General features: G+C 37.8%; 1 protein-coding gene across 1 annotated transcript; it reads right to left on the reverse strand.

Moving 5' to 3' along the window:
- Positions 1-1,613: 1,613 nt before the first annotated feature.
- Positions 1,614-5,103, reverse strand: LOC120353703. The gene is made up of 3 exons (XM_039438477.1): positions 4,414-5,103; positions 2,186-2,317; positions 1,614-1,877 (listed from the first exon to the last, which is right to left on the reverse strand). Exons 1-3 carry the CDS (start codon positions 5,101-5,103, stop codon positions 1,614-1,616), a joined length of 1,086 nt encoding a protein of 361 aa, XP_039294411.1.
- Positions 5,104-15,869: the final 10,766 nt, after the last annotated feature.

A 15,869-nucleotide genomic window follows, 5' to 3' on the forward strand; every position in this document is an offset into this window, starting at 1 on the left:
CAGAACAATAGCACAATTATTTGAACGCTATATTGCGGTAGCAACTTAATCAAATTACTAAGTCAGTAGATTCAAAACTAGTAAAAATGTGACTTGAATAAAGATAATAATAATAGCAAGGGCTAATTATTGTAATAACTGCAATAGGAAAAGATCTGTAGCAAGGTTACACATAGGCTAGCAAATAAAACGTTGTAAAACAAAGTAGGTTATGTAAATGGAAATGTAAACAAAACAGATTACACAAAAGAAATATACGCTGAAGAGCGATGCAATGACAAGTCCAAATTTGTAATGGCTTGTATCAAAACTAGTAAAGCAATACTTAGAATGCTTATAATACAATAAACATAATTAGGAAAAACTGAAAAGTTCACTGAAGCGCTGTGGCTTCAAGGTAAGGTTATGTAAAAATTGAATTTGCAATGAAAATTGCTGTTCAAATATGAAGCAAAGGTGAAGCTTCAAAATGCGATGTTTCAAATATATTGAACGATTAATTGTGAATCCAGTAATAACACACATTAAACGAGAGATTATGACAAAGTAGCCTAAAAAATACAAAATGAAATTGAGGATAAAATATAAAATTACTCAGCTTGAGACATGTTGAATTGAAGAAGTAGGAATGCCCAGGAGAGGACAAAGTGCGACCAGCCTCGACTTGTAGACTTGTGAACATGGATGTCCACCAAGTATGTGTTCAAATGGATTGAACACCCGATGAAGTTGAACTCCAGACGACCTTCTACGACGAATACTGTGAGTGCACAGTAGAGATGTTGAAGCAGCAGAGTACTATCAACGGAACCTTCTAAGGTTGAAGGCCCCCCGAGAGATGACAGCGTGGTAAGACCAAGACTGACAAGAGAATAGAAGACGATCCAGAACAGCTTGAACTGGGAACGAATTCCTCGTAGAAGTTATCCTAAGCTGCCGTGCTTAGGAGGAAGTCTGAGTTTTGCCGAAGGAAACGGCCAATGCGGAGAAAACACACTTTGAGTAAAAGTTGTCCACGAGGACGCGGTGCACAAATTGAAATATTGAGCTATTTCAATAAATAACGAAGAGAAATTAAGGATTTATGACTCAAAACGTCGAATATGATTAACGTAACAAGATTTAAAACCAGACATTGGTAAAATGTGAAAAGTACGGGAAACTCAGAAATTTTGGTGACTGTGACTTATGGAGAAAGACGCTACGGAACGGCCATGTTGTCGACGAGTGAAGCATCCTACAACCAAAAGGGCGGATGCGGAACGATGTGGAACTAACAGGAAATGACAAGAAAAACACAACGCAATAGACTCAAAACTTCACAGAAAGTCTTGAAAGAGATTAAAAAAATACAATCGCAATGACCATAAAATGATTAAAGAGTCAGACGATAATAATACAAGACGCAAAAGCAATAAATGCGTGACGAACTTACGACCGGGGAAAAAATAAGGGGAAACACATTAAGTTGGCACTGGAAGCGCGCCAGATTCAAAAATGACGAACCGAACAAAGATACAACTGAAAACAAATGAAAGTAGTGCATACATCTAACATAGAGTGGGCCCGTGGGAAATTCAAGGAATTGCACAACAGATGAAAAATAAAATATGTTAGATGGATGCGATACTTTCAGACTCTTCGTCCAATGGAAGTGGAGCGATGCTGGAGATTGCACGCTTATAAGTACCAGCTTCAGTAAAGACCATGACAACTCTAACTTTGTTGTCCACACCTTTAATCACCTCAGTGATTCGACCTAATTTCCAGACCGCGGGAGGGGCACCTGGATCTTTGAGCAGCACCAGCGTGCCGACGACAATGTTGTCTGACGACGATGTCCATTTTTGCTTTTGTTGCAACGTAACAAGATACTCCTGTGACCAGCGATCCCAAAGTTGACGATTTAAGTCCGCAATCCTTTGCCAACGAGCAAGATGATTTATGTGGTTGGTTTTAGGTTGTTTTGTAGGAAGTGCATTTAGGGGACGACCAATTAGGAAGTGACCTGGTGAAAGATACGCCAAATCATGCGGATCTTCTGAAAGCGGAACGATGGGCCTAGAGTTCAAAATAGCACCAATCTGAGCACTGAGGGTATACATCTCTTCAAAATTAAGTATTTGATTGATAGTGATAATTTTAAAAATACTTTTGAAACTCTTAATGGAGCGTTCCCACAAACCTCCGAAGTGGGGAGCACGAGGCGGGATGAAATTCCATTGTATCCGCCAACTAGTGGCTGCGGTTTGAAGAACACGTTGATTTTGCGAATCAGCAAGAAATTTGTATAGCTCTTGAAGCTCACTGTTAGCACCTGCAAAGGCAGTGCCATTATCGGAATATATTGAATTAGGAATACCACGGATTGAAACGAAACGAGTAAGCGCGGCAAGAAAGGCCTTGGTAGACAATTCTGTGACCACTTCAAGATGTACGGCACGTGTGACCATGCAAACAAATAAAGCTATATGAGCTTTAGCAAATGTGCGAGACTTAGGGCCGCCTAAACGCAAGGTAAGAGGTCCCATGTAATCGACGCCTACATTTAGAAAAGGTGAACCAATATTCACACGAACTGCAGGGAGTTGTCCCATAATCTGTTCAGCTTTGACATGAGAAAAACGGAAACATTTGACACAGGAGCGTAGAATACTTTTGACTACACGTCTAGTAGATGGGATCCAGAATCGCTGTCTAAGCGAAGCCATAGTAGCTTGTACACCAGCATGACACAAACGTTGATGAGTGGCTATTACTAATGCCTTAGTGAATTTGTGCTTACATGGGAGCAATATCTGATGTTGAAAGTCAAAGGGTACATCAGCATGCACAAGTCTACCACCGACTCTGAGCAAATTGTCAACATGCAAAAACGGCGAAAGTGAATGCAAATTATTGCGAGAATCCAACTCGGTTTTCGCTCGCAATTGATGAAGTTCAGGACCAAAGGATTCCTGCTGAACAATTTTCAAGACATGAAGTTCTGCCTCCTGAATTTCAGCTACAGACAATTCACCAAAACAACGTGTGCTAGAATGCCGAACATTGTGAATAAAACGCAAACTGTAGGCTACAACTCGTATTAATTTGAAAGGGTTAGATAATCGAGAAAATAATTTTGAAAATACTGACACTGAAACCTCATTGACAATTGCAATGTTAGCAACATTGGACACAGCAACATTTGAAGAAAATGAATCCCAATGATCTGAGGGCTTGGCTAACCAGGAAGGACCATGCCACCATAGGTTATTTTTAGCAAGCTCTGCTGGCGTCAAACCCCTTGAGATTACATCGGCTGGGTTATTTGAAGTGCGTACGTGATTCCATGTACAAAAGGATGTAGTCTCTTGAATTTCAGCAACGCGGACAGCTACGAATACATCTTTTCTATCGGGTATAGCACGTATCCAGTTGCATACTGCAGTGGAATCAGACCAGAGAAATACATTTGAAATTGATATACCAAGTAAGTTAAAAGCTTTGACAACTCGATTTATGAGACGCGCTAACAATAAAGCGGCCTGAAGTTCCAACTTAGGAATGGAAAGTATTTTGAGTGGAGCTACACGTGATTTCGAACATATCAAACGAGTTTGTATGTTATCTGAGACAGATCGAGCATAAACGCAAGCGCCAAAAGCGGTGGAACTGGCGTCTGAAAAACCATGCAGTTCAATGGCTGAATTTGCATGTACACTGAGAACACAACGAGGAATTGAAATTTGCGGCACATCAGGTAATTGATGGAAAATATTGAGCCATTCTTTTAACAAATCGGTAGGAAGCTTTTCATCCCAGTCTAATTTCAGCAACCACAATTTTTGTAGAAAAATTTGGGAAGAACAACTACAGGACTTACAAGACCAAGCGGATCATAAATACTAGCTACTACTGAAAGTATTTCACGTTTGGTGAAAGACGATTTTTGCAAATCTTTAGAAACGTTTGATGCAATGGACAATTCATCCAAACTGGAATTCCACATTAGACCTAATGCTTTTGTAATACTTCCATCAGCTTCAGAGACGGGCTTGATGACTGAAGTTTCAACTAAATGAGATGGAATTGATGCTAAGAGCTCAGATGAGCAAGACATGAACTTTCTTAATTCAAAACCTCCGCTTTGAAGTAAGAGAATTAATTGTTGAGCAAGTGAAATAGCTGTTTTGACATCAGGTCCGCCCGTGATACAATCATCAATGTAGAAATCCTGGTGAACGGATTGATAGACCGGAGAATCGGGACTAGTCTCTAATTCCGCAAGCTTATTCAAAGTGCGCGTAGCAGAAATGCAGCAGGAGCGGTACCATAAGTAATGGTGTTCAACTGAAATTGTTGTAGCGGCAATGACGGATCATCTCGCCAAAAGATTCTATGAAAATTTCTATCAGAAGACTGAAGAAGAACTTGACGGTACATCTTAGCTATATCAGCTGTGAAAGCAATTTTATGCATACGAAAACGTAACACGATATCAAACAAGTCTGGTTGAACTGTGGGCCCTTTGAACAGGAGCTCATTGAGCGACACTCCAGAATTCGTTTTAGCACTGGCATCAAAGACTACTCTTAATTTGGTGGTGGTTGAGTCCGGCTTGAAAACTGCGTGGTGGGGAATGTAGTACACCTTTTCATGATCAGATGGGGGATCAACCAGAGTCATATGATTCAATTCTTGATATTCGCGCATGAATTCCACATATTGAGATTTCAACTCAGGTTGAGTGGAAAGTCGTTTTTCTAATGAACTGAATCGCTTTCGCGCTTGAAATTCGGATTGCCCTAAAGTGAAAAAATTATCCTTACGTGGAAGGGTGACCATAAATCGACCATCTTCTAAACGCATTGTGGTTTCATTGTAATGTTTTTCAACCTTGACTTCTTCAGCAGTTAGGGGTGCAATCGGAGTGAGCTCTTCAGTTTTCCAGAATTTTTCCAATTGATTAGAAATTTCAAAACTAGAGACAAAGTTCGAATTTGCATGATTGGGGCTGCAAATAGGCTGAGAAAGTTTCAATTTACCAAACACTATCCAACCTAGTCGTGTGTTTTGAATGATGGGACAACATGGATCGACCTTGATTTGTCCACCAGTCATGATGGATGCAAAAACTGACACATTAAGAAGAATATCAATTCCCTTGGGTTGATCAAAATGAGGATCTGCCAATTTGATTGTAGTAGGAATTTGAAATTCTGAGAGATCCAATTTGGATGCTGGCAAATTTAAAGAGATTTTGTTCACAACTAAAAATTCCTCTGTGGTGGACCAACTTTGGTCTGTCGACTTGACAGTTACTGAATGCACAACAGTGGATTTTACGGGAGTACTGGAAACAGTGTGAATCATGATATCTTTGTGCAACATAGGAAGTCCTAGGCGAGTAGCTAAGTGTCCAGCTATTAAGCAAGAATCACTGCCTGTATCCAATAATGCGCGGCACAAAACGGGTTGACCTGTCGAGTCCAAAACCATAACTTCAGCAGTAGGCATAATAGAAAGAGAAGACCTCTGATTGTTGTTGCTGAAAGCAGAACAACTGGAATAAATTGCAATATGATTGTTGGATGCTTTAAAAACTGGATCCGTATGAGCGGAAGACTGATGCGAACTGCCTGAGCAACCTAAGTCACTGATTGGGTATGTGCTAGTGGCAGGTTGATAACTGCTAGTCTGGTGACTGTCAACTTCTCTTGAAGACCTCGATGTCGACGGCGAGTTAATTGTTGAACATGCGCAGGAACCTAACACAGGTTGCACAGGACTAGATTGAATACTATTTGAAACAGCATTATTACCATTTCCTACGTTGGCATTGAAGGAACCTTCATGCAGCAGAGTGTGGTGCTTCCTACCGCATTGACGACAGGCACCTAGACAGGAATGTCCAAAAGCATAGGGCTTCAAACAATTGAAACAGAGTGACTTTCTCTTGACAGCTTCTCCACGAGCACTGGGAGCCAGCTTGAGCAATGATGGACAGCTGAAAACGTTATGACTTGTTTCTTTGCAAAACAAACAAGCAACACTTTTCTGAAATTGATTAGATTTAAACCTATTATTGTTATTGAATTGCTGCTGAGCAGCAGGCTTACTTGTGGAATGCATTGCCTTAGCATTGTTGCCATTATTAATAACAGATTTATGAAATTCCTTTGAGTTGCTTGCAGTACTTGAAGAAACGGCTTGCGCTACTTTATGTTGAGCTTCCATGAAACTCCATAGATTTTCCATTGAGGGAACAGCAACTAATGAGATGTGTCTTTCCCAATCTCTCAATGTGCGAGCATCAAAACGAGAAGTAAAAATATACATGTAAAGTAAACTTTTGATATCAACTTCTAAATTGATTGACTCTAAAGCATGAATGTTTGTTTTGAGATGGTCAATGAAATTTCTCCAAGAGGGAGCTGAATTTGAATTCAGAGCAGGTGGCGTTAAGATAGCAGCAACATGAGTGTCTGCTATTAAGCGAGGGTTGTCATAACGCTGCTTAAGCAAAGTCCAAGCTAAGTCAAAATTTCCATGTGGAACGTTCAAAATACGGTTAAGAGCTTCACCACTGAGGGCTTGCTTTAAGTATTGAAACTTTACACTAGGTGACACAGAAACGTTATCAGCAACTATAGCCGAGAATGATGAACGAAATTCTAACCAACGCTCAAAATCTCCTCCGAAACTGGGGAGCGGAATCTCTGGGAGTTTAAAACCCTGAAATTGAAAATCGGGCTGCCAAGTATAATGAGGTGGTGATTGGAGTTGAGGTTGATTGACTTCAGCCACTGAAGGTGACATTTGATTATGAGTGGGATTTCTCACTACTGGTTGATTACCAACAGCTGTTTGCTGAGACACATTAGGATATGTCATTTGATTATTTATGTGCAAATCTTGTACGGGCATATCTTGTGATATGTCATGAGATAAGATTTGGTTGTCACAAGTTTGATGCTGTAGCATCTGTTGCTGACTTTCGAAAGATTCACAAGTAATAGTAAGTTTAGCTACAACTTCAGTGAACTTTTGCATACAAGATACATGAGCGTCATGATCGATAGATTCATGATCGATTTGAAAGAAACAATTATCATAGAGCTCTTCTAATTTAGATAGGCGAGATCTTACGGTTAACAATTTTTGAAAATCATCAGTGTTTCTAATGATTGCATTCATATACTCGCTATGAATTCGCACAATTTCTTTAGCTACACCAATCCATTGTTGAACCATGGATTTTGGTTTTGTACTTGCTTTTGACTTGGACGACATATTGGAAAATACTAATTACAAATATAAATTTATAATACGACCTGAGCACCATCCAGAGTAATAGCTGTGCGCAAAAATGTTCTTGTCACATAGAACAGTAGCAGGTTCGTTCATCTTGGGTGCAACGAAGAGCGATTGAGCGGCAAGACTTGGGCCAGCTTGTGCGCAGTGCCGTGTGGTGAGTCAAACAGGTGGTTGCAATGTTGTGCCAGTACGTAGCAGTGCGCTCGGCAATTGCAGCAATAGCATGAAAACCAGAATACACAGTGCGTTAATCCTAAGTAAGTTTAACACAATACACAGACATTTAAAAAATACACAAGAGATCCAATCATTTGGCATCGATAAAAATTTCAGCAATTACTGATTGTCCAGTGAAAGTGAAATGGGACTTTACAAATGGAAATATGAGGATGGCCTCCAAGGATCACTGAGATCATCCGGCCCGGAGGACCAAAAACATGAAGAATTTGTCCAAGAGAAATTAGTGGACTGTATCTTATTTGTGTGGCAATGAGCCGAATGAATAAAAATGATGAGTAAGAAATAAATAAGTCTTATTACTTGCATGGACGAAATTCCACATATCCGAGATGAGTAACCACTGTGCTTGAAAGACTGATTGCAGCTTGGAGGCAAAATGGTAACTCTGATAGTAGCTAAGAAAAAAGGGTAAGACACCAAATGAAAAGATTGGTTAACAATATTCAATTTAATAAACAACAGAAAATAGTAAAAAATTTATATGAACAAAAACAGCAGTTGCTGTAACTAGATTTCAGATGGGCACATAAGCACAAAAGCAGAAAAAGGAGAATTTGATGTATCTCAAATACAAAATTGACTTTAAAATAATTGTATGAAATTAGATAAATTGCAAAGTTATTTTAATGCCTACTACTCAAATTGACCATGAATTATTAAGAAAATATAATTTTCAAAGGGGTGAATTGCTTTATGAAAATTTAATTTAGGTACTAGACCAAATTCGTAAAGACAAAACAATTTGATAATTCAATAGGTATACAAAATATCTACAGAGAACATTAGCTGTAAATACAAAGGTTAATTAGTACAACAAACAAAGAATAATACAATATAGGATGATATGTAAAACAGGGTATGCGCAAGACGCTAACAAAATGCTTGAATTGATTAGATCGATTTGAGTCTTGAATAAATCGAGATAAAGACTTGAAACGTCTCAATCGTAGAAAACATAAGTTGACAAAAATGTTGGTAAAAATGAAAATTATTTAGTGCTGTCTAAAATTGGTAGAAAGCTCATCAATACATAATTATTACACACATCAGAACAATAGCACAATTATTTGAACGCTATATTGCGGTAGCAACTTAATCAAATTACTAAGTCAGTAGATTCAAAACTAGTAAAAATGTGACTTGAATAAAGATAATAATAATAGCAAGGGCTAATTATTGTAATAACTGCAATAGGAAAAGATCTGTAGCAAGGTTACACATAGGCTAGCAAATAAAACGTTGTAAAACAAAGTAGGTTATGTAAATGGAAATGTAAACAAAACAGATTACACAAAAGAAATATACGCTGAAGAGCGATGCAATGACAAGTCCAAATTTGTAATGGCTTGTATCAAAACTAGTAAAGCAATACTTAGAATGCTTATAATACAATAAACATAATTAGGAAAAACTGAAAAGTTCACTGAAGCGCTGTGGCTTCAAGGTAAGGTTATGTAAAAATTGAATTTGCAATGAAAATTGCTGTTCAAAATATGAAGCAAAGGTGAAGCTTCAAAATGCGATGTTTCAAATATATTGAACGATTAATTGTGAATCCAGTAATAACACACATTAAACGGGAGATTATGACAAAGTAGCCTAAAAAAATACAAAATGAAATTGAGGATAAAATATAAAATTACTCAGCTTGAGACATGTTGAATTGAAGAAGTAGGAATGCCCAGGAGAGGACAAAGTGCGACCAGCCTCGACTTGTAGACTTGTGAACATGGATGTCCACCAAGTATGTGTTCAAATGGATTGAACACCCGATGAAGTTGAACTCCAGACGACCTTCTACGACGAATACTGTGAGTGCACAGTAGAGATGTTGAAGCAGCAGAGTACTATCAACGGAACCTTCTAAGGTTGAAGGCCCCCCGAGAGATGACAGCGTGGTAAGACCAAGACTGACAAGAGAATAGAAGACGATCCAGAACAGCTTGAACTGGGAACGAATTCCTCGTAGAAGTTATCCTAAGCTGCCGTGCTTAGGAGGAAGTCTGAGTTTTGCCGAAGGAAACGGCCAATGCGGAGAAAACACACTTTGAGTAAAAGTTGTCCACGAGGACGCGGTGCACAAATTGAAATATTGAGCTATTTCAATAAATAACGAAGAGAAATTAAGGATTTATGACTCAAAACGTCGAATATGATTAACGTAACAAGATTTAAAAACAGCCATTGGTAAAATGTGAAAAGTACGGGAAACTCAGAAATTTTGGTGACTGTGACTTATGGAGAAAGACGCTACGGAACGGCCATGTTGTCGACGAGTGAAGCATCCTACAACCAAAAGGGCGGATGCGGAACGATGTGGAACTAACAGGAAATGACAAGAAAAACACAACGCAATAGACTCAAAACTTCACAGAAAGTCTTGAAAGAGATTAAAAAAATACAATCGCAATGACCATAAAATAATTAAAGAGTCAGACGATAATAATACAAGACGCAAAAGCAATAAATGCGTGACGAACTTACGACCGGGGAAAAAATAAGGGGAAACACATTAAGTTGGCACTGGAAGCGCGCCAGATTCAAAAATGACGAACCGAACAAAGATACAACTGAAAACAAATGAAAGTAGTGCATACATCTAACAAGATGCTTCATCAACATTTTATTTTGTAAAGTGATTAAAATTAATAATAAAAAAATATAATATCAATAGAATATTGAGAGAGTGATCAGGCAATCAGTAATGTTTGAAAATATAGTAGTTTTGATTAGACAACATAATTATTCTCACCTAAATTTACTCCAATATTTCCTCTAGTAATTCAATAGCTCAAAAGAAAAACTCACTTTTAAAGATTATAGCGAGTACACATAGCTGGGATTCAGTTGGGCTATAGCGATTATAGCGAGCTGAGAATTATAACATAAGCTATGCTCATTAAATATTTCATGAGCTACGAAGGTTTAGCTCATCATTCAGACTTTGATTGGCTAATCGGATAAGATATGGAATTTAGTAGAAAAAAGACAGCAGGTACAAATGCAAAATGAATTAATCCTCAATTGATACTGTGAAAATCATTCCAGTATACCAACTGATACTGAGTACTGAGTACACATGTTTGAGAACCCGAACTGTATCCAGCAGTGCATTGACATTATAAAGCTTTCATTGGTGATAGCGAGCGAGTAGAAGCCGTGAAAAACTCACAACAGAGCATACGACACCTTGACAATTCAAGGAATGGAACAGGTCTGGGAACCGATTTCTCCATGATATACCACAGACGTCTCGTGCCCGGATCTTGACATATGTCATTTATTTCCTTCTCTGTCGCACACTTTTCTCGCTCAGCAAGAGGTTTTCCAGATTTTCCGGAGTTTTCAAAGAGACGTCGAGACTCGACAACCGACGCAAAGAGAAATTAGACTTCACTTCGTCGGACGCCTTTCACAGGCAAGCAGTTGCCACCCCTGCCTTGCAATATTATCCCTTTGGAAATGAGTTTCCTTTTTAAAGACTTCAACATGATGAATTCAAACACATATGTACGAGTCACGTGGAAGCCTTTCTTTGCAAAACACATCAAGTCGCCTTCATTTCAAAAGCAACATCAAACAAAGCTCCTGCATAAGCCTAGCTTGCTCCCTCTCCCATTTACTGTGCTGCATGCTGGTAACAAAATATTTTGAAACAGATTTTCCTATCCACTAATTGGAATTGATGCTGATTTTAATAATTCTTGTTGTTAAATAGAACAATGATGGACAATAGATTAAATGTAAAAATTATATTGCTTGAAACTATTTTTCCGCTAGCTCCCAATTGAATTTTTGTATAATATGTAAAATTATAGGATTCTATAATATCTAAGATGTAATGAGAATTCATGATAAATTTCAGTTCCATATGAAGATATGGTTGAACAGATAAAAAAGAAAATATCTGACTTATTTGTTACGTTAAACAACTTATTTTTTAATTCACCAATGGTAAATGGATACGTTCAGTAGTTAATTATAATAACAATTATGTTTTTGTGTTTGAAAATAGTTTTTTTGATTCTAAAATTTATAAAATAGGAACTCAGGAAGAGGAAGTGCAAATTTTTAGTGAGAAAAATGAAGAACCCAAGACATAACCTATAAACTTGAGTGTTGATAGGAAATGACATAGGGTAATACGGCAAAGCAGAACATCCGAAAATATCTCTCTGCCAATAAAAGCCATAAGAGTAAATAAATAACAATAATCATTATAAAACTACCTTCCTTTATTCCATCTTTTTTTCTATCTCTCCTATGCAGAAGGAAAGCGTATATTAGCCATTTTCCCATTTCAACACAATCTGATGCAATTCGAAATCACTCTCTTCCTCTTTCGCTAACTCTAACCCTTTCCCATATTTCCTCTCTCTCTCTTTTCCCCGTTCATTCTAGGCTTCCTTTCTGGTGATGTCCAGTATATTAAAATATGCACTTACTTTTCCGTTATTCATGTGGACACATCGAATGGGCGCTCGTTTCATAAAGGCTCGAATAAAAGCTAAACCAACAGTACGTTGCGAGTGAATTCAAAATTGCAGAAGAATCAATTCATGGCTTTGCAATGAAAACAGGATCGCGTGCATAACAGAAGGACGGCAATCCGAACGTTAATTTTATTGTTGAACTTTGAAATATTTGTAGATAGAAGGATGTCGGATTAAATAACGGCTTGTGGCCATTGGCGTTCAATCTGTTTGCATTTTCGTTTGAGCGAGTAATTCGCTGCTCGTTGGAGAGCTCGGTCCGGTTATTTATTCAGGTAGACGGCGAGCAAAACTAATTTATCGCTTTCGGACATTTCGGCTTTTGTTCGAAGTTCGTTTATTATTGAAACCACTCACCGACAGCCATAGTTGTGCACGGGGCGCTAATAATAATGTTGTTGATGATGATTGAAAATGAATGGCCGTCTGTTGTTTAGTTGGGTTGGCTAGCCGGGGGCAAAGAAATGTTGTCATTTTGTTTTGACGATAGTCGTTTGTGTCGTATTGGGTTGTGATATCTATTTGGCAGCAATAGGTCCTGCAGGAGAGTAATCTGCGTTGGCGGTTGGGGCAGCCGACCGCCCTAGGCTCAAAAATGTCGCTGTCGACAGCCACAAACGAATAAAGTGCAAAATTATACCGATGTTTGACACAATTTGATTGCAGCTGCGCGGTGCAATCCCGAGCTGCGCAGCCTAATTACAGCTAAAAGAAGCGCGCATGCATTCTGACAGACCCCGCTTCCCGCACCAAATCAAAGCACTGTGATTGGATGAAATACGATTACTTGAGGTAGGTGGCGTGACGTGGCGTTTATTGCATTAGTCGTCAATCCAGCAAATGAGATGTCAAAGCGAATGCCATATTCACACCAACTGATGGTCAACACTCAATTTAAATAATAACATAATTTCTATATAGTAAAGCTTGATTGAACACTTTTCCCCCAAAAGGAGAAATCGTTACTCATGTAACTTTCATTTATATTCAGATTCAAATACAAATATTATCAGCTTGGAGTGTCAACCAGAAAACCACATCACTCCTATATTTTGCCAAAATAAGATTCTCATATAAATAGGAACGTCTATTGTATCTCTACAAATTCTAGATCAATAGTCAATTCGATTATTTGTAGTTTTTCCAGAATTAAGATTTACTCATTCAGATTCTACTCTGCTATAAAATTGGACAAAATGGTATCAACTATTTGGTGACACTGGTATCAACGAGTGCTAGTATCAACATTTGCCGATAATATCAACATTTGCCGATGCTATCAATATTGTCGGATGGTAGCAACATTTGCCGATGGTTATCAACACTGTTTGCCGAAATGAAATATCCGCAATTCAAATTCTATCAACACATACTAGAATTTCCAATACACTTGCACTAGATGCTTTTAGATCCTACACCAACTTGGATCGAATAACACAGCTCCGAATTGAGCGTAGAGATCGAGTAATGGTTAGTTTTGAGAACATAAAGACTGAGATGCCAACAATGGTAGATCAGGCAATGGAGATTGCATTTTACGAGATATCCAGATATGGAAACCAATTTGAGCATTATGTAAATGGATGCGCTCTTGAATAAATTCAGAAGATTTGCGGGTGATGGGAGGGGCGGAGCTCCACCCCTCGAAGGCCGATAATGGCTTCAATCCATCACACAGGATCCGTGACGTCAGATGCCACTTGTCAGTGTTGTAATGTGCAGGCGACGGGACGTCAAAAGACGCTCGAAAGAAACTCGAAACTATAAAAGCTGCGGAAAGCGTCTCCTCATGAATTTCTTAAGACACTTTATATTCTCGGGTGAAAGTGAATTAGGCTTTGTATCAGTTTCGGCTGATCCTTGGCGAAGGCCCGAGAGCGATATTTAAGGCGCGGATTAGCTTACCCGACGAAACACTCTGTCGAGTTTGCAACTCAATAGCTGATGTCTTTCGAAATATGGAAATCTCGTTAGGAGGCGTCGCGGCGTCGACCTGAGCCCTGAGCCCTGACTTTGCATCGACGCCACATCACTTTGCCTCTATCTATTGCTGCGCCCTTTGCTCTGCTCTGCTCTGCTAACGCCAACACGCCCACTAAGCTACACCTATAGCTACTAGCAGTGATCTCGCTTCATGTGATACCGATCACATCAATGCTGAATTTGATATCGCTATATATTCCACTGTGCTAAAATGCTACGAAGGATTCTGTGTATGTATTGTAACCTATTGTAATTTGGATAGATAAATAAAAATCCCTAGCTGAAATATTTATAGGTCTAAGTGAAGTAATTGGCTAATATCGCCAAAGAGATAACATAAAAATTAGATAATATCAGACGTCCTGGCTAAACTGTACAACAGCCTAAGAGGAATTGAAATAATTTTTTGCTAATATATAATATGATATAAAATATTGAAAATTGAGGTTAGGCATAAACATTTAGTGATCGGCGACCTAACGATCGACCGAGCCATACAACGTAGAATCTGACCAAACACCTTGGCAGAAATTTATTGTGGCAAAACGGTATGCAATTTGAGGAACTAAAGGTCTCACGTGGCTAATTATTATGATGTATGAAACAAATAATAACCTATAAAAAAATTACTTAGCATGTAGAGAGCATATTTAAAAACCCAATAAAAATAATTTAATGTATTAAGGAAGTAGTACTTGTAAATACTTGCGCAAGTAAATGTAGTATTAAAGGTATTTTATTAGAAAGTAACGAATCAATCCACATATCAGAAGATCTATCAATCAAAGAAGTATAAAATCTAGGCTGCTAATACACATTCATATGATCATTAATTTCTGCAATATAATTTGCGATAGTTTGTTGTAGCTCTGATTCACTAGATGAATTGCTCTATTTATTCCTTCAGGTGCCGAATCTCGCACCCTGAGATAAAATATATATTTATTACAAAGAAATCTATTAGATACTATAGAATTTAATATATATATTTGGATTATTAGTTGTCAATTTATCAAGTTGATTTTTAGAATTCAGTTTTAATGGAATTATCCAAGTCGACAGGCATTAGCAAGCTGATATCGCAGCTACATGCAAATAGATGCATATGATCATAAAAGTAAAAGCACATGGTAACGTTTCGTGCTGTAGAATTTAGAGAATAGTATTTAGCCAGTGATATTCTATTGATTTCGATTATTGTTCTATTTTTATATTATATATTTTTTATCGCTCTATATATTTTTTGCTCTGATTTATTTTGCAATATTTGTTAATATATGTATCAAATTGTTTATGGTGTACGATTTATTTTTTTCCTCAATACTATAGGATAAGTACCATATATATATTTTTTAATGAATTATCAGAATTATAGTGGAAGCTCATATCTGGGCCTATAAAGATTTTTATGAGACTGTATCCTATGAAAAACCACGACCTAATTTTTATAATTATTAAAATATTTCATGCTCTACCGACTGATGCCAAGCAGGAGGCTAATCGTTATTTAACTATAAAAAATAACGTGACAGTATCCATTGAGCTCATATCAAAGTAATATGGTTATGAAAGTATGGTCTACATACAGAGAGTTCCAATCGGTAATTGGAGAGTATATTGTTTTCAAAAAATCATTATTATTAATACAGCTGATAATATTATTGCCCGTGCATGGTAGACTTTATAGATCTGTTTTTTATATGTGTCAGAAGAAGACAGCCGAGGAAACTGATAAGAGTAATTCCCAAACTATGTTGCACAGCCAAAGCTACTTTTGTTATTGTTTCAAAATATAGCAATAGATAGAGGCAAAGTGATAGAGACAAACAAAAAACACAAATTATTAAATTTGAA

The sequence above is a fragment of the Nilaparvata lugens genome, chromosome 1 (assembly GCF_014356525.2).
Source record: "Nilaparvata lugens isolate BPH chromosome 1, ASM1435652v1, whole genome shotgun sequence".
Taxonomy (NCBI): Eukaryota; Metazoa; Arthropoda; class Insecta; order Hemiptera; family Delphacidae; genus Nilaparvata; species Nilaparvata lugens.

Coding starts and splice junctions, on each gene's coding strand:
- LOC120353703 (XM_039438477.1), bottom strand. CDS start 5,103: ATGACTGGTGGACAAATCAAGGTCGATCCATGTTGTCCCATCATTCAA. Junction 2,318..4,413: donor TAGCTAAGATGTACCGTCAA/GTTCTTCTTCAG, acceptor CTGCCTTTGCAG/GTGCTAACAGTGAGCTTCAA. Junction 1,878..2,185: donor TCGTGCTCCCCACTTCGGAG/GTTTGTGGGAAC, acceptor CGCTGGTCACAG/GAGTATCTTGTTACGTTGCA.